Here is a 19,172-nt window from a genome sequence, read left to right as displayed (position 1 = left end):
GCGTGTGAATCACGTGATCAGGTTAGCTGAATCGAGGAGATTTGGTTTAGACTTAGAAGAGGACGGACAGCTTCACCGCTGTCTCCTCCCCTTCACGGGGGGGGGGGCGCTGACATATGTAGAACAGAACCACGCAAGCCAGAATTTCGCTTTCCATCCTTCTGCGAGACATCTGGAAAGTGAAATGAACTATAAAACCGATTCCTTGTCTTGGAGTGAAATAAATCTTCATCTAAAACAGGTACCAGGTCTCCCCTCCAAGACACGAGATGTTTCCAGATGGACCAACATCGACGACGCAGAAGGTATGTCCGAAAATACATGACATGTCACACACACACACACCCAAAAGCATATGAACATATCATTTAATAGAAAGACATTTAGGCGATCACACACGGACCCCTTTATGATAGAACAATTAATATACAACAATGCAACGTAAACCAACATTTTAATCTTTCTTAGACATGGAACCAATTAGTAGCCCCTTACGTCCAAGTGGCAATATGCCTTGTTTGGGCTGAACATGAGTAAAAACAAACAAACAAAAAATCAATTCCGGATCTTCAACAATATCTTATATTATATTCTAAGATCATCGTTGATATGTATGCAGACAATACTGCTATGGAAACATTTCAAAAGATGTAAACGGTCCAGATCTTTCTGATTCTCTCTCTTCCGACCTGGTGCATATCATGTTTTCAGGAACGGTATTTATTTCATCAGGGACAAACCTACTTGTCACCGTATTTATACTTCTCGTTTTGCTGCGACGTTATTTCATTTTTTTTTTTTAATCATTATTTATTTTTCTTTCCTCTTCTTTGTGCCTAAATCTCCAATAGTAAAAAATGTATTCTAAATTAATTTAACTATAAGTACGCTAACGGTTGTTGTATAAACAGTTAGCAGAATACATTTTTTAACTCATTCTCGTAAACGTGATTACGACGAGACTTGGTCATAGTAGCGGGTTTTTCAATCCAGCACACTCTTTCCACTCTAGCCAGTAGTCCAGTGGACTACTAGTCCACGTGTATGGTGGATGTAGTTCTTCCACGCTCGCCTATGCCGGTCAAACAACCAACCGGGTATGTTCCATTTTAAATTCTCCAGTGTTTGTGTAAGTGACTCCTCTACCTTCTTTCATAGGATATATGCTTGCTATATTTCCTCGCAATTAAGTTCATTTAGATTCCACTAGGCACCGCCAAAACTGGGGGGGGGGGGGGGGGAAGGCAAGTACTTTTTGACGGACCGTCTTTTTAAAAATTTACTAAAAATCAGGTAATTATCCAATCAATACGAAATTTTCAGCGATTATTATAGTGTACTTATTTTTCATAAACAATATTTTTTTTTATATATATATATATATATATATATATATATATATATATATATATTTTTTTTTTTGCTTACAAAACCCCCTTGTTTTGAGGGGGTTTCAAATATGCTTAAAATAATCATCTGAAACTGAACAAAACATATTGTGTTGTTGTAATGGACGGGATTATAAATTTAAAAAAAAATTGTTTGCATACCTTATTTTAATGTCTGAATATCAGAACTTCGATTGTGTTTAATTATCCCACTTTTGAGTTTTGAAGTGTGAAATTCGGTGAATATGTTAAGTAAAATAATTAATTTAAGTTAAGCAAAACAAACAAAAAATTTTTTTTAATATTTATACGAAAAAAGACATTTTAAAATCTTTGATAAATAAATTAACAATTTCTTTTTAGCGAGCCGAATAATGAATGACCATTATTAAACAGAGCATGCTTTGAAGAATCGATACAAAAAAAAAATCGATAAATATTGTGCCCTTTGTGTTAAAAATATCATAATTTTTTCGATCCAGTTTGGAAACGTTTGCCGCCTTTCGACTACGGTGGACCAAACACGCTGAAATAATTTTTTTTATTCTGCTTTAAATTGCCCCCCTCCCCATTTTGGAGAGCCTGACCCCCACACACATACACATTAAAAACCAAACTCATACAAATGCTCAGCGTTAATAATACATTGAAATTTTCGTCACTGAAAAATAAGTTTTTTGGGGGCTTTTTGGTCTTCCGTAGTTTGCTTTTTATCAAGAACAAATGTAAAGTTTGTAAACAGAGTAATCAAATCAACTCGAAGTAACTGGTTGCCTTAGGCACCGCCAAAACTGGGGGGGCAGGTCAGTACTTTTTGACGGACCGTCTTTTTAAAAATCTACCAAAAATCAGGTAATTATCCGATCAATACGAAATTTTCAGCGATTATTAAGAGAAGAATGAACTTTATAACGAATAATGCATGACCATTATTAAACAGGGCATGCTTTGAAGAATCGATACCAAAAAAAAAAATTCGATAAATATTGTGCCCTTTGTGTTAAAAATAGCATCATTTTTTCGATCCTGTTTGAAAACGCTTGCCGCCTTTCGACTACGGTGGACCAAACGCGCTGAAATAATTTTTTTTATTCTGCTTTAAATTGCCCCCCCCCCATTTTGGGGAGCCTGGCCCCCACACACATACACATTAAAAACCAAACTCATACAAATGGTCACCCATCTGGTACTGGCCAGCCTCAGCTTAATAATACATTGAAATTTTCGTCACTGAAAAATAAGTTTTTTTGGCCTGTTTGGTCTTCCATAGTTTGCTTCTTATCAAACGTAAACAGTGTCGATCTAGACTCTAGATCGACGCGAAATAACTGGTTACATATATGAATAAGTGGAATTATTTGAAATCCAGGTACTTATATTATAATATTTTTGCATATTCTCTTAGAAAATCATCCTAAATCTTAGTTAGACAATAAATAAATAAATTATTTCAAAAACCTTTTTTTTTAAATATTTATGTACGTTTTTTGTGCAAGACAAAAAATGTCAATTGTTAACTTTTTGGGAAAAACATGGCTAGTTACTTTTTTAATCTAATATATAAAAGGCTATATGTTTGTCTGTCAGTCTCTATATTTTCAAATTCTGTCTCCTCAATCAAGAAAATAATATATATAAACCTATATAAGAAAGCTGCACTAGTAGCTGCATTAATTGTTAAATTGTTAAGCTGCTGACTTGCTGTTAAGAACTCTGGTAATGTTTCTAGGATGAAAATCCAGCTGAAAGAAACTCTTTAAGAGCCAACCACCGCATCATTTGAAGAAACTTGAATTTCAATAAATACAAAAATTTCTGTATATTTTCTTATTGACCAAAGAACTGTATTTAAATATTCTTATTCTATTTACACACACATAAAACATTTCTTTTTTTTTACAAAGGAGTCACCTCTTATCAAGGCCTGGAGGCCACTCGAGGATAAGGGTTAATGAGTGTACAGTAGTCAATGGGACAATATCGTAGTGATCGTTAGTAGTGGAAATTTGGTAAATTGGTTTACTTAAGGGGAAGGACTCATCAAGAACTTGTTTACATTGGACTTCAAGAGAACCATATTGTAGTCAATTGGAAAGCAGGAAAACGAAACAGTTCCATTGGCATGCAGTTCTAAGAAAGAAACTTTGTTCATGGAATGTATGTTTAGATTAAGGCACAAATAAAGAGTGGGTGAAATTATTGGTAGTGGTTTTAGCTAGATGAGTGTTTTTCATGAAAGTAAAGCCAGTGGAGCACAGATGAGCACTTGCCATGAAAATAATAATAAAGCAGAGACAGGCTCGCAATGTCTTTTTTGTGGGAAATTGGTTGTAGGGAAGAGAAAAGGGAATCCCCCTCTAGGCTACAAAGTCTATTTTGAACTCTTGTCAAGGCAGGATAAGCTGCTTCTATCAGCTCCTACTCAGATGTGGCAACAGTACTCCATCCTTGGATGTACTTGGTTCTTATTTAGGTAGAAGTTAGTAGTTTTTATCTCCCTTTTACCATTAACACTATCTCCTCTGAAACTAAAAATCATAGAGCGGCACTAGGGCCTCAAGTGATTGGATTTTTTTACGGACCGTTCTTTAGCCGGTTATAATTGTTTTTAAGGGTCAAAAATGGAAAAACAGTTTGTACTTTCATCTTATTTTTTTTTTAATGCATGTCACATTGGTACAGTGGTAATCGCTTTCAAAGCTAGTAATTGTAGTGTTATCATAGAACTACTTTCATACGCGTAACAAGTAAATCATGGCGTATGAATATTGATGTCAATCGCCTAATACATACGTATTCGACAACATGGCGTAGACCGCTACACACGTACATTCAATCTCTCTTCTTATGTAAATATGTCAATAAAGTTCTATATTAAATAAAACCACAACTTAGTTATCAATTACTTATAACAACAAACTTAAACTAACGACAGTAATACTAATAAAGTGTTTTTACTTGTAAATATTGTTTGTATGTTGTTTTTTTTTTGTTAAAATAAATTTTTCAACTCTGAGTTTTATTAGTTTTTTTTACTTTGAATTTGTTGTACATTTATATCCTTGGATAGACACGTAACAGTGTTTATGAGTTTTACCTTCTGGGTGTCTGTGTTTACTACAGATATATCAACAGACAGTAAGGAAATCCAATCGTTTAAGATGAGTGTTGTTGGTATTTAGAAATAAAGTATTTTTATACATAATCAGAATACTCCAAGTGTATATATATGGTCTGTTCTATTATACGGTTGTGAATGCTGGACAATTACCAACATCTCGAGGAAAAGACTAGAGGCAACTGAAGCATTGTTCCTGAGGAGAATTTTGAAGATATCCTAGACAGAAAAGAAAACAAACGAGGAGGTATTAGAAATGGCAAACACAGAAAGGTCTCTAATAAGAACAGTACGAAAAAGACAAGTGAGATTTATGGGTCATGTCTACAGAAAAAGTGAAATAGAACAGATTTGTTTGACAGGAAAGATTCTGGGTAGAAGAAGCAGAGGATGATAACAAGAAACATACGTTGACAGTTTGAATACCTGGGCAACATCAAAAAATGATGAGCAATGAATTCATGATTGCAGAGAGAGAGAGAGAGAGAGAGAGAGAGAGAGAGAGAGAGAGAGAGAGAGAGTCATAGCCGTTAATGCCTGTACTAGGAAGGACACGATGATGATGATGATGATTACATAAAAAATGTACTTTCATGATTCATTGATTTAATACAAAATAAACACCAAGAAACAAGAGCCAGTAGAACTACCGACACCACAAAACATTTTGGACAAGTCTTAGAAACGAAACAAACAGAAAACACACGTCTGCAAGGGAAATAACTTAAAAGATATTTCTGAATTTTTTAGATGAGGTTATTCGTATTATTTGGATTCATCGGACTACTGTTCTCATCTTGAGTGTGATTTTCCCAACGTTTCTGTCGATGTATAACCTCCGACCTTCTTCAGGTGTATTTTGTCGAAATCGGGAATGTGTCTGTCGAACTAAGGAATTTGAATTAAATCTTAAGTGGAACCTTTTATTTACTTCACGGGGGTAGCATGTTCTTGTTCCATCAGCCATGACTGGATATGTAACATTATGGAGGTGTTACTATATATTACTATTCAAGTCTCCATGAAGGAGTTTTTGTCATGGAGGCCAATTTAAGTCATTTTTCAAAGTAAGATTATATGGCTTGTCATACTATTTTTTTGGCGGGAACAAAATTAAATGGGGAATTAAAAAAATGCTGTCCAAAATACAAAATCTGGCCTAGTTTCAGAAATATTCCAGTATTTTCAAAGTGAGTCAGATCGCTAAATTGAAAATTAGTATTTTGACCAGTTTCTTGAACATAATAAAACCATAGTTCTTGTGTTTTTTTTGTTTGTTTTTTTTTACTAGGAACCCAAAATTGAAAATAAGATACTTTTTTAAGAAGTTGGAAGATCTACTGATTATTAAATTCAGAAATAACATGTACGATCATACACATGGCAAACAAAATAAGTCACTTTACAAAGAAACCCCGTTAATCAAGCAGTGTATGACAAATCTCATTCCTAAGGCAATGTTATACTCTTGCATGATATGTAGGATACCACTGGATGATAATATATAATCATTCTTAACTAATAAAAATGTAAATAGTTATTTATCTAATATATAAAGTAATCTTGTTAGATTTTCCATGTTGAATTTAAATTGCAATAATTAAGACAAATCGATGTTGCATTCTAACTAGCCATTTCTTTTTTTTATTCTTTTATTACAAGGGTTGATAGTTATACATTTAACATAAATGTTTGTGTTTCCATATTGAATCTAAATAGCAATAAATCTGGCAAATCGATGTTTGTTTCTGTCTAGCCATGTGTTTTGTTTTATTCTATAAATGTGTAAATATTTATTCATCTAGTATATAAAGTCGTCTAACTAGATTTTCCATGTTTAACCTAAACAGCAATGGATATGACAAATCGATGGTTCATTCATACTGTAACATAGCATCGTTACATACAAAAGGGAAAAATAAATAAAAATCAGGGTCAGCATTTTTTTCATTTTTAAAAAAGTTTTTTATTATTATAATTGTTTCGACACCATTTAAAAGTCTCTCCCCATCGTCCATCTTGTCCGCTTACACTTTTCCTCTCTGACCCTATGCCAGCCACAGCCAGCCATTTCTCGCCTTTGCTTTACATGTCCATTTTCTTTGACACATATCTGCATTTTTCTCCTTTTTACCTTTTTCTTCCCGTTCCAACCTGTTCACACTTTCTAATTTGCATATGCACGTTTTTTGGCTATTGTTGCTGCAGTTAATCTCCCTGCAAGCCAGCCATCCCTTTTTTTTTTTTTACACAGTGGTCACCACTTATCAAGGCCCAGAAGCCACTCAGGGATAAGGGCTATTGCAAGTACAATACGTTAGTGTGGAGATGTGATGAAGTGTCTACTTAGGGGGGCAGCTCATCAGGAATTTGTTAACCTTGGACTTGAAGACATCCAAGTTGTAGTCCGGTGGGAAGCAGGCAGATGGAACAGAGTTCCACAGGTGTGCAGTTCTAAGAAAGAAGCTTTGTTCATGGAATCTACGTTTTGATTTAGGCACAGATAAAGAGTGAGGAAAATTTTTGACAGTGGATTCAGCTAGGCAGGTGTTTTTTGTAAAAGATTGGCGAGGGGGGACCAGAGATTGGAGTTCAGACAAGCACCTGCCATGGAAATAACGATAAAACAAGGATAGGCTCGCAACGTCTCTTCTGTGGGAGAGAGGTTGCAGGGAAGAGAAAAGGGAATCCCCCACTAAGCCACAAAGTCTATTATGTACTCTGTCAAGACAGGATAGGCTGTTTTTAGCAGCTCCTGCCCAGATGTGGCAGCAGTACTCCATCCTTGGACGTACTTGACTTTTATATAGATAGAGAATTGCATCAGTAGTGAGATATCTTCTGGAGCGGTAGAAGGATCCCACCATCTTTCCAGCGACCTTGACAACAGACTTGATGTACGTGTTCCATTTCAGATCAGGAGTAAAGGTCAAGCCCAGAAGCTTGTCAAAATATGGGGCTTCTCCTAGACAAGAGCCATCCATTTCAATTGATGCCAGATGGAGATCAGTGCGTTGATGATGTAAAGATAGGAGTTTGGTTTTAGATGCATTAAAGGTAACCAGCCACGTCTTCCCCCACTGAACCACACACTCGAGATCAGAGGAGAGAGAATCAAAGAGAACTTTGTCATTTACAGCCTTTGATGTGCTGCCGTAGATGATCGTGTCATCAGCATAGATGTCAATGAATGATTTAAGTATGTGTTTAGGGACATCATTGATGTAGATCATGAAGAAAGTTGGGCCCAGGATGGACCCTTGAGGGACTCCAGCATTAATACTGCAGGTCTCTGATTTTTGTCCATCGACCACTACTCTTATGAGCCTATCGGAGAGAAATGATTTAATGATAGAGAAAACATTTCCAGTTATACCGTAGCAGGAAATCTTGTGAAGTAGACCCTTATGCCATACCTTGTCGAAGGCCTTTGATATGTCAAGAGCAATTACCCTAGAAAGGAAGCCTTTGTTAAGAGATTCACTAATCCTATGAGATATAACCGTTAGCACATCTGCGGTAGATCTTGCAGAACGGAAACCATATTGCGTGTCACTAAGAAGGTTATTTCTGCTGAGGTGGTTGACTATTTCTCTATTTAATATGGATTCCAGCAACTTACTCATAACACACAGTGTTACATATAGGGGTTTCATTGAGAGAGAGTCTTATTATAAGTGATGCTGTTGTAGAAGGAGAAGAGAGATGTTGTTGTAAGAGACTTAGAGAGAGGGATGTTGTGAGAGAGATTTAGAGAGATTGTTTATGTTATTACGATTCCTATATTTTAAATGTTCATTCCTAAGACGTGTAGAAGAAGAAAGCTCTTAGAATGATGAGATAGTGTTCACTGTCACGGCACTAAAATATATATATGTTGCATATTGGTTATATTAAAAGAGAGAGTCTTAGAGAGAGAGGGATGTTGTGAGAGAGATTGTTCGTTTATAAGAGATTGTTCATGTTATTATTCTTATATATTAAATGTTCATTCCTTAGGTTAATAGATGTGTTGCTATGTGAAGCTCTTAGAATGATGGTGATAGATGTCACTGACATTTTATAACACAAATATATAATACAATTTCACTTTACCTTTTTGTAAGAATCATAAGACAAGACGACGTTTTACAAAAAACACATGATGGTTTATTTCGTCGCGACCGGCCGTGGTTCCCATCATCAAGAATTCAAAGCTTCACATTTTAGTTTCAAAGTGATCGTCTCGCTTCCTAGACGTTCGAATTCCCAGACCCTTTCTGAGTTTCTCACTGACTGTCTCCCTGACCAACTATCACTTCCTATATTGAGAAATCCATGCATGTCCGGCCACGTGACTAAAATTCACGTGCCCTCAACATGCGTGGACTTGCACGTTTCCAAATATTATGATTTCCCAATAACCTATTTTTCTTTTGTTGTTTTCATAAAAGAATTCAACCTACATATCTAATTTATTTAACCAATATTTTATTATCCACATTCTTTTAACAATTGAATATTTTATTTATTATTTATTTCATCCGAATTAACAATTTACTGGACATTCCATTTAAACCTATTGTTCTTTAAAACTTATGTCCAGGGTTCGATTTCTGCTTTCTCTTATTTTAAATTCATTTTAACTAATCTCTCTATTTTTATACTTGCATGAAAAGGGGACAGCCCTTATCATGTAACAACAGGAGACTTATTGGTCTGTACTGAGAGGGAGATGACTTATCACCTGAGTTCTTAAATCCCTTGCTGCTGCTGTTACTTTCCCATGCATTCACATGCACTTTGTTACAATGGTTTTATTCATATATTGTAAAAAGCATTAGTTATTCAAAAAATATATAAAGTTATCTTGTCGAACTGATATTGTAAAATTATTATTCAAATAATATTTCAAGTTATCTTGTTTAACTTTCTGTTTTGAACCGATATTGTGTTGTAGGGGTCTGTTAACTATGGGGGATATGAATCATGTCTTTGTGAGTTTCTATTATCTAGTTGTGTTATTGTATGCGAGTGTATATATGTGTGCGTATAACGTTGTGCTTGTCTAATGTAGTGTAAATACAGTTTATGATGAAACAATAATATGCATTTACGTCACAAAGGATGATTAACACATATTTGGTCTGTCTTTGGTCCTGTTCGATGGGAAGCTGCAAAAAAGGAATCATTCTAAGAATTTTTTTTTTTTTTTTTTTTTTTACACAGTGATCACCACTTATCAAAGCCCGGAAGGCACTCAGGGATAAGGGTTATTGCAAGTACATTAAGTTAGTGAGGAGATTTGCGGTTCATTAGGAATTTGTTAACGTTGGACTTGAACACATCCAAGTTGTAGTCTGGTGGGAAGCAGGCAGATGGAACAGAGTTCCACAGAAGCCACTCAGGGATAAGGGTTATTGCAAGTACATTAAGTTAGTGAGGAGATTTGCGGTTCATTAGGAATTTGTTAACGTTGGACTTGAACACATCCAAGTTGTAGTCTGGTGGGAAGCAGGCAGACAGAACAGAGTTCCACAGGCGTGCAGTTCTAAGAAAGAAGCTTTGTTCATGGAATCCGCGTTTTGATTTAGGCACAGATATAGAGTGGGGGAAATTTTTCACAGTGGATTCAGCTAGACGGGTGTTTTTCGTGAAAGATTGGCGAGGGGGGACCAGAGATTGGAGTTCAGACGAGCATCTGCCATGGAAATAACGATAAAACAAGGACAGGCTCGCAACATCTCTTCTATGGGAGAGAGGTTGCAGGGTAGAGAAAAGGGCATCCCCCACTAAGCCACGAAGTCTATTTTGTACTCTGTCAAGGCAGGATAGGCTGTTTTTAGCAGCTCCTGCCCAGATATGGCAACAGTATTCCATCCTTGGACGTACTTGGCTTTTATGACAGAGTCTTGTGTTTTATTTTCGGCAACTTTTATTCCAGAGTGGTTTTTCTTTTTTGGAAAGTTGTAACACTGATTCTGGCCCTCTCTACTCTGTCTCTTTCAAACATTGAACACTAATTTCCACATATCTAAAAAAAACAAACATCTCTCCATTCAAAATGACATTATTAGTATAACATTACAAAGATAATCACCTGATGTTTTTACATGTCATTATTTCTAAGTTGTCAACTAAATTGTTATGATAACATTTTTTAAGTTAACATTCCTAAATTAATGTAAATAAATATTTATCCTAAATATTTTTATTATTCTAAAACATATTTTAGCTGACAAAACATTTTGGCTTGAATAATCATAATAATCGTCGACTAGCCATGTTTTGGCATTGCCTGGTCAATATCTAACACCTAAATAGTAATGATGTTTGATTCTAGCTAGCCATTTTTGTTTTATCTTTATAATGTGTTAAGAATTATTCTTTTAATATATAAATATATATTCTTGGATTATCCATGTTGAACATAAATAGCAATAAATCTGACAAATAGATATTTGATTCTCATTAGCCATTTATTTTTGGAATATTGGATTAGGATTCATTGTGATGATGTCCAATAGGTACTTCAATCTAATCGACTCCTCCAAAGTTTTCAGCAAGCTTTGTGATTGAAGTTTGTTGAGAAAGATGATCATGATGGTCTTTCACTATTCCCATTGTCATGTCTGTTGAACTTTTAATATATTGACCCATGCTTACTATAGTAGCTATATATGCATGGTTGAATTCAGTGAAGCCTAACCCCTCTTCTTTTCGTGTTAGGTATATCCTGTCCATGCATTGGTTTCAGTACATTATCTAATGTAAGGATAGCTGTTTGCTGGGCTTTGTGTCAGACTTATTTTTTTTTTTACATGGGGGTCACCACTTATCAAAGCCCGAAGACTACTCAGGGATAAGGGTTATTGCGTGTACAGTAATCAATGAGATACTATTGTAGTAATCATTAGTATTAGGGGTTTTGATAGAGTGTCTTACTTAAGGGGGCGGTTTGTCAGGAGTTTGTTTATGTTGGACTTGAAGACGTCCAAGTTGTAGTCAGGTGGGAAACAGGCAAGCAGCACAGAGTTCCACTGGCGTGCAGTTCTAAGAAAGAAGCTTTGCTCATGGAATCTACGTTTGGATTTAGGCACAGATAAAGAGTGGGGAAAATTATTGACAGTAGTTTCAGCCAGATGGGTGTTTCTCATGAAAAATTGGCTAGGGGGGACGAGGGATTGGAGCTCAGACGAGCACCTGCCATGGAAATAACGATAAAACAATTATGTTACATTGAGGCCAGTCAATAATACTGAAACCATATGTGATGACAGGTATTGCAAGTTGATTTATAGTAATTTTGTTTTTGAGGATCTTTTTCAGATGTACTGTATATTCCTGTTTTGTCCTACGTCTCATTTTATTATGTCCCACATTTACGTTTTCCTCGATACCGAGGTATTTGTATGTGGCATCCCCTCCCAAATCTTCAATAAGGCTGTCATTGATACGAAGATGTTCAGTTGTTTTCTTTCGGACCTTTTTTTTTATTGTAAATTTGGCACATTTGTCAAATTCAAACTCCATGCAGTATCCTCTGAGAACGTTTTCACAATTTCTATCAGGGAGACAAGGTCCATGGAGAGTAAATGATTCACTCTTTTACTCTCATCTTTTCTTCTGCCTCTACTGAGATTGTACCCAGCATCACATTTTTTAGAAGCTTGCTGAGTGGATCGATTGCAAGGCAAAATAGTAGTGGTGATAGGCTATCGCCTTGGAATATGCCTCGCTGGATGCTTATGTATGAAGACTGTATTGTTTGGTAAGGAAAGTTTTTATGCTCTCATGGACATTATACAGCTTTAAGCAATGCAATATCCAGGAATGAGGCACACTGTCGAATGCCTTTTTGTAGTTGATCCAGGCCACTGACAGATCTCTTTAATGCTTCCTGCAGTCTTCCAGGATGGTTTTGTTCAGAAGTTGATCTTTTGTCCCAAGCTTGTTTCTGGTGCCCCTTTTCTGCTCCTTTTCAAGGTAATCACTATTGGTCAAATGCTGATAAATTGCGTTAGCAATTATTCCTGTCAGCCATTTGTATGTAGTTGGAAGGCAGCAGATAGGTCGGTGTTTGTTTGGCAAATGTGTCTCTGGCATATGTTTGCTTAACCCTAACCCTAACCCGTAGAAAATGCAAAGTTGCAGAACTGACATGAAATAAGGTTGTTTGCTTTGTATGTTTTTACTTAGAACTCAATGGCCCCCTTCCTGGGGTGAACATTAAATCTCTTAATGAGATATATATTCGATTTGTCAATTGAAGTTCTTTTTTACATCTTAAAAACGGAGTTAGTAAAAAAGTTGAGAACATAATTTTTCTCTCCCCAATTGACCATTTAAATATTTCATAGTATATTTTTCTTGTTCAGTTGTTTGTCTCTTTTTTTTTTTCATTTTTCTTCATCTTTTTCTTCTAGGGGCGGGGGACATCCAACCAGATGTCTAACATTTACCCCTATTTTAGTGAGTCCAACCAAGAGATCTTTTCAGGATTCTAGCTGTCCCTTTCAGTGCAATCATTTATATTTTACTTGCACTTGGTTCACCAGGTATGCTTGCTATGTACTTTTTAAAGTTCTTTTTCATTAGCCCAGTTGCTCCTATGATGATTGATATAATTGAAACGTCTTTTAATTTTCAATTTCGTTTCATATACATAAGTCCTTGATACTTTGTTATCTTTTCCCTCTCAGCTCTGTTAAGCCCTGTATCATTGGGTACACTGACCTCTATTATGGCCCCTTTTTTATCTGCTCTGTCCCAAATCACTATATCTGGTTTAACAGCTGCGTTTTGAGAGTATGTGTTTTCATATGCCGCTTTAAATGCAACTTGGTTACAAATGCAGAACAACAAACCTCACACGAAAAACGTCGTTCTCCACTGTGTTTTCGCATGTGTGACTTTAAATAATCATTTGTTAGAAATAAACAACCACACACTTCGCAAGAAAAACGCTTCTCTCCACCATGCGTTAGCATGTGTCGCTTTAAATTTGCACGGTCCGAAAATGCTGAACCACAAACATCACAAGAAAATGGTTTCTCTCCAGTGTGTGTTCGCATATGAACTTTTAAGACACTTCGCGTCGAAAACGACGAGTTGCAGACTTGACAAGAATGAGGACGTTCGCCAGTGTGCGTATACATGTGACGTTTTAAATGTGATTTCGTTGGAAATGAAGATTCGCAGAGTTCACAGGCGTGAGGTCGATCTCCACTGTGTTTTCGCATGTGTGACTTTAAATGATCATTCCGCAAAAATGACGACCCGCACAGCTCACATGAATATGTCTTTTCCCCAGTGTGTGTCCTCACATGTCTTTTGAAATTTGTTGGGTCCGAAAATTGCGATGGACACATTTTACAAGCATAAGGTTTGTCGCCACTGTGCGTCTTCATGTGCTTCTTAAAATTTGAATCGTATGAAAATGTTGAACCACATACGTCACAGGAATACGGTTTCTCTCCACTGTGCATTCGAACGTGTCGTTTGTAATTCGAATTATACGAAAACGTCGAACCACATGTTTCACAGGAATATGGTTTCTCCCCAGTGTGTGTTCGAACATGCAATTCTAAAACTTTTTTCGTTGAAAATGCTGATCCGCAAACCAAACAAGGATGAGGTTTCACACCATTGTGTATTTGTATGTGTAGTTTTAGTCTATAATTGTACGAGAATGAAGATCCACATAATTCACATCTGTATGGTTTGACTCCTGTGTGTGTTTGCAAATGTCTTTTATAATTAGTTTTGTATGAGAATGTTGCACCACACTCTTCACAAGAAAAAGATTTCTCCTTAGTACTTGTCTCCATGTTATTTAGATGAAAATTGAGTGGAAACGTTTAAGAATATTTTTGTTGCCTTTGTCACTGTTATCTGTGAATAGAAAAGAAATATTAAATAAAACCAACATATCTATATATCTATAAAAGTGAACGTGTGTGTGTGTGTGTGTGTGTGTGTGTGTGCACATTTCCCTACACAATAAGTGTCAATTTTTAATCTACAGACTCGAAATTTGATATACAGGGTACTGAGATTAGGGAAAATCTATGTGATCTGTTTTCGGCCAGAAATTTGACTTTGTTAAGGGGTCAAAGTTCAAAGATTTGACCTTTGAGAACTCTACCAAACTCCTCCACTAATTTTGGGTCTAAACAATTGAAATTTTAGATATTGGTTCATTGGACTTGGATCTAACTTAATAACTTGATTTGTGTCCAAAACAATAAATGTTAAGGGATCATAATAGGGGTCAAAGTTAAAAAAAATTGACCACTTTTTTTTTGTTCAACATACACCCTAACCCTAACCCTAATATCTCCAAACACCCGGGAAACGCTTCGCTGAAATGCTAGTATATAATGAAAAGAAAACTTAAGAAAATATAGTTTTAATAAAGCAATAATGTAATAAAAGCAACATTGGTTTTTATAAAGTAAAATTGTTTTGTTTTCAACAATTTAATAATTTAAATCAAACATTTTTCGAAGTAAAGCAACATTGAAGGGTCTACAATAGGGGTGGGCAAACTACGGCCCGCGGGCCACATGCGGCCTGCCAAAGGAATTCATGCGGCCCTCCAAGTACTTAATATTGAATTGTGGTTTTCTCATAACTGTGCAGACTGCCGGACACAAGTACGGGCAGATTCTTGCAAAAAGTGAAAATTTGGAGATGAAAATATACCTTCGTTAACAATCTAAATTTCTGAAGAAAGAAAAACACATGAAGTAAAAGAAAACGAAGAAACCTTACGAATTACACATAAAAAAAATGACTGTTTTATGGAGACTGGTAAGTTTACACTTGGTTCCCATCTGTAATTATGCTAATTTGTTACAAAAATTTAGTAAATTTAAATTCCCATTATGTAATTTCGTAAGTCAAACTTTTTAGAATATCAATAAGAGGGTTTTATGCAAATTCAAGCAAAATGTTAAAAAAAAATGTAATCAATATTGACCCATTTTGTCAAATATTTACTTGTTCCAAATTTCTTGATTGAAATAATATCTAAAATTTAAAATTTTACAGGACGCCTACATATATATATATTAGTCAATTTTGTACATTTATTACTGATTAAAATAAATTAACTGATTTATAAAATATTTATTAAAACACACTTTTAATCTTGTTTTCCATTTTTCTATAAATGACCAAAAATTAATTAAATATATGCAAAAAGTTTATAAAAGGTAAAATTTTGTGGGTGTTTAAAAAAATTGCAAAAAATGTGTGAATACCAATCGAATCTTCGATTTGTTTCATGCGGTTTCTAATTTTTTTGTTATGGTTTCGATAACTATATTTTGAAGTACTCATTTTACTTCTTTTTTTAATATTTTCGTAAATTGTATCAACATTATGGTAAATATGGATGAGCACGCTATGTTTTTCGGTTGTCAGAAAAATGGAACGGAACTTCTAATTTCGTTTTGGTTTACTGATTTTTTGTTAAAAACTACGAATGCATGAAATAAGTCAATTTTAATAGAAAAAACAAATTCAGCGAAAAAATAATTTATCGAAAAAAAATATAAAAAAACAAATAATTTAAAATAAATTTATAAATTCTATCGTTTCATGTAAACACCAATAAAAAATGGCTTCATTACCCGTTAATTTAACAAATATCAATAATTTCAAATAAATTTATAAATTCCATTTTCATGTTAATAACAATAAAAAAAAATATTATTCCCGTTAAAATTAAAAACAAATTTTATGTTTTCGTTTAAAAAATGGGGTTTGTATTACTGTACACATGGATTCGAAAAAGTTGTCAAAAAACAAATATATAACAAATAAATGTTATCAAAGCCAAGATAAGTTACTTTTCTACCTAACTGGATATTCTTTTAGTATTTTTATTTAATGTAAAAAAGCTGTTTATTCAACTCGAAAAACATACAGTGTTTACCGATGTATTGGAAAATTCAAAATGGCGCCCGACTCTCTCTTTGACACCGTGAGTTTTTAACAGTGTTTTTATTTCTAACTCTTTTTCCCAAACTTACTGTGTCAAAAATAGAGTCGGGCGCCATCTGGAATTTTCCAATACATCGGTAAACACTATGTTTTTCGAGCTGAATAAACATGTTACATTAAATAAAAACACTAAAAACATATCCAGTTAGGTAGAAAAGTAACTTACCTTGCCTTTGATAACATTTATTTGTTATATATTTGTTTTTTGACAACTTTTTCGAATCTATGTGTACAGTAATACAAACCTCCCAAAAAATGCTCGTTTCCTATATAATTTGTTGTTTATGTCTCGTTTCTAAAAATAAAACCACAACAGTTGTTTATTCAAAACGTTTTTTTAGTTATCTGTGAATAAATTCAAACATTGATTGATATTCATTTTCTTATTTTCATACGATTTCTTGGTCGCGTGTTTAATTAGAAGGTTATTTTTAGCACTGGAACGAAATTAGAAGTTCCATAGGAACCTCCAAAATTCACCACAGAATTACCCCCCCCCATATGTAACATGATGTAAGTTTATTATAAGTTAATATTATCAATATAACTTTTGTACCATTAAAACAATGTCAAAATAAACTAGTAATAATTAAAAACAAATTTTCATCGTACGAAAATAATGAAATTGCGAGACGAAAATCGTGTTTACATAATTGGCGCTTTAAAATAATGTTCCCCCGTAGTAAGCATTGAAAACATATCCGTTTAACAAATCTAGCAAAAATTCGTTTAACAAATCTAGCAAAAATCAACTATGGTCAGATTTTCGTGAAATTTTCGATGCTTATCCATTTTTGAATTGACAAAAACTTTGAAATTACAGAAGAATTGCTATCCATGGAGTCTCTCAAAGACACAGCCACTGGAAACGATTTATACAACAGTATCATTAGCAGCCTAATTAGGTATAGGTTAAGCCTGGATAAACTGGCAAGTATTACAACTGATGGCGCTCCTTCACTCAGAGGCAAACACTGTGGCCTTGTGACCTTGATCAATAAAAAAAATCAAAGATTTTCCATCGCACAGTGTGTTGTCTTTTTACTGCATCATACACCAAGAAAGCCTCTGTAAATCATCTTTGAAACTCAAACATGTTATGCATCCAGTAGAGCGTGCAGTGAACTTAAGAGCACAGGAACTGAAACACAGGCAGTTCCAATATTTCTTGGAAGATATCGAGGCAGAGTTTACTGATGTGCTGTATCACACAAATATCCGATGGTTAAGTGTGGGGGAAGTACTGAAGAGAATATGGGACGTTAAAGCAGAGGTTGTCATGTTTTTTAATATGAAAGAAATTCCTTGTGACTTTTTAAAAGAAATGGAGTGTGACGAATGGGTTTGTGATTTTGCATTTGCTGTAGACATATTGCAAAATCTGAGTGAGTTATATACAAAACTACAATGCAAAAGTGTATTTGCTCATGAATTGTATGTTGAAGTGAAAGCGTTTCAATTGAAACTTAAACTTTTTGCCAAGCAGCTTAAAGAGCAAAACTTTGTTCATTTTCCGCTGTTGAAATCACGAGTTGTTACACAAGCATTATCAGACAAATACAGTTCCCACTTGATGGCTCTAAAAGAGGAATTTATCAGAAGATTTGCTGATTTCAAGGCAATTGAAGGATAGTTTGATTTGCTCAGCTCACCTTTTGCATATGACGTTGAAACAGCTGCCGAAGAACTACAGGTAGATCTTATTGATTTGCAAGTCAACAATTCTTTAAAAAGGCTCTTTGAAAATAAACCACTAGTCGAATTTTATGCATCTCTGCACCCAGAAAAGTTTTAAAATCTGAAAAATCTTGCAAGGAAGATGTTTGTGTTATTTGCTTCAACTTACATATGTGAGCAGACTTTTTCTATATTGAAATTTCTGTTTTAAAATATCAATACAAATGTTTTCCTTTTTAAATTGAGTTACTTTATTTTTAAATAAATATGCTTCATGTGACGGTTCTTTTTTAATATAGAAATTCATTTTTGTCCTTTGAGTTACTTTATATGTGTATCTTTTAAAGATTTTATTCTAAAATATTAATTAAGATATTTTTTAATCTCTTTAAACAGAGTTACTTCAGAATTGCTTTTATTCTTCAAACAAGGTTATTTGTTTTTCAAATGTGTTTCATGTGAAACTCATACTTAAAAATACATATTAATAAAATTGTTTTCTTTTAAAGTTTAAAGTTACTGTATCTTTCAAATAAATGTGTTTTATGGGAATCTTCTATAGTACTTTAAAATGCGAATAAATGAAGATTAATTATATTTTTTCTCTGAAATCCTTTTATTTTGTCTTTTTTAAATATCAATTATATTGGAAAATATACTATGCGGCCCAGTAAAATTTAGAATTTTTTAATGCGGCCCTTGCACTGAAAAGTTTGCCCACCCCTGGTCTACAACAATTTAATAATTTAAATGAAACATTTTTTGGTACTTGTAATCAAGTTTAATCAAGACATTAAAGAATGACGGTTTGTATTACTGTACACGTAGATTCGAAAAAGTTGTCAAAAAACAAATATATAACAAATAAATGTTATCAAAGACAAGATAAGTTACTTTTCTACCTAACTGGATATGTTTTCGGTGTTTTTATTTAATTTAACATGTTTATTCAGCTCGAAAAACATACTGTGTTTACCGATGTATTGGAAAATTCAAAA

General features: G+C 34.4%; 1 protein-coding gene across 1 annotated transcript in view; it reads right to left on the bottom strand.

Annotated features, from left to right (window-relative positions):
• Window positions 1–10,945: 10,945 nt before the first annotated feature.
• Window positions 10,946–19,172, bottom strand: part of LOC145269856 (uncharacterized) — a 10,515-nt gene continuing 2,288 nt past the window's right edge. Inside the window, exon 2 of the mRNA XM_080125588.1 lies at window positions 10,946–14,379. Coding sequence (XP_079981714.1) covers window positions 13,263–14,315 — 1,053 coding nt within the window. The 5' untranslated portion in view covers window positions 14,316–14,379 and the 3' untranslated portion in view covers window positions 10,946–13,262. The remainder of the gene's footprint in view (window positions 14,380–19,172) is intronic.

This window comes from Euprymna scolopes, chromosome 45, assembly GCF_053919585.1.
Source record: "Euprymna scolopes isolate OS-2025 chromosome 45, ASM5391958v1, whole genome shotgun sequence".
Taxonomy (NCBI): domain Eukaryota; kingdom Metazoa; phylum Mollusca; class Cephalopoda; order Sepiida; family Sepiolidae; genus Euprymna; species Euprymna scolopes.
This window is presented reverse-complemented; position numbering and strand designations above follow the sequence as displayed.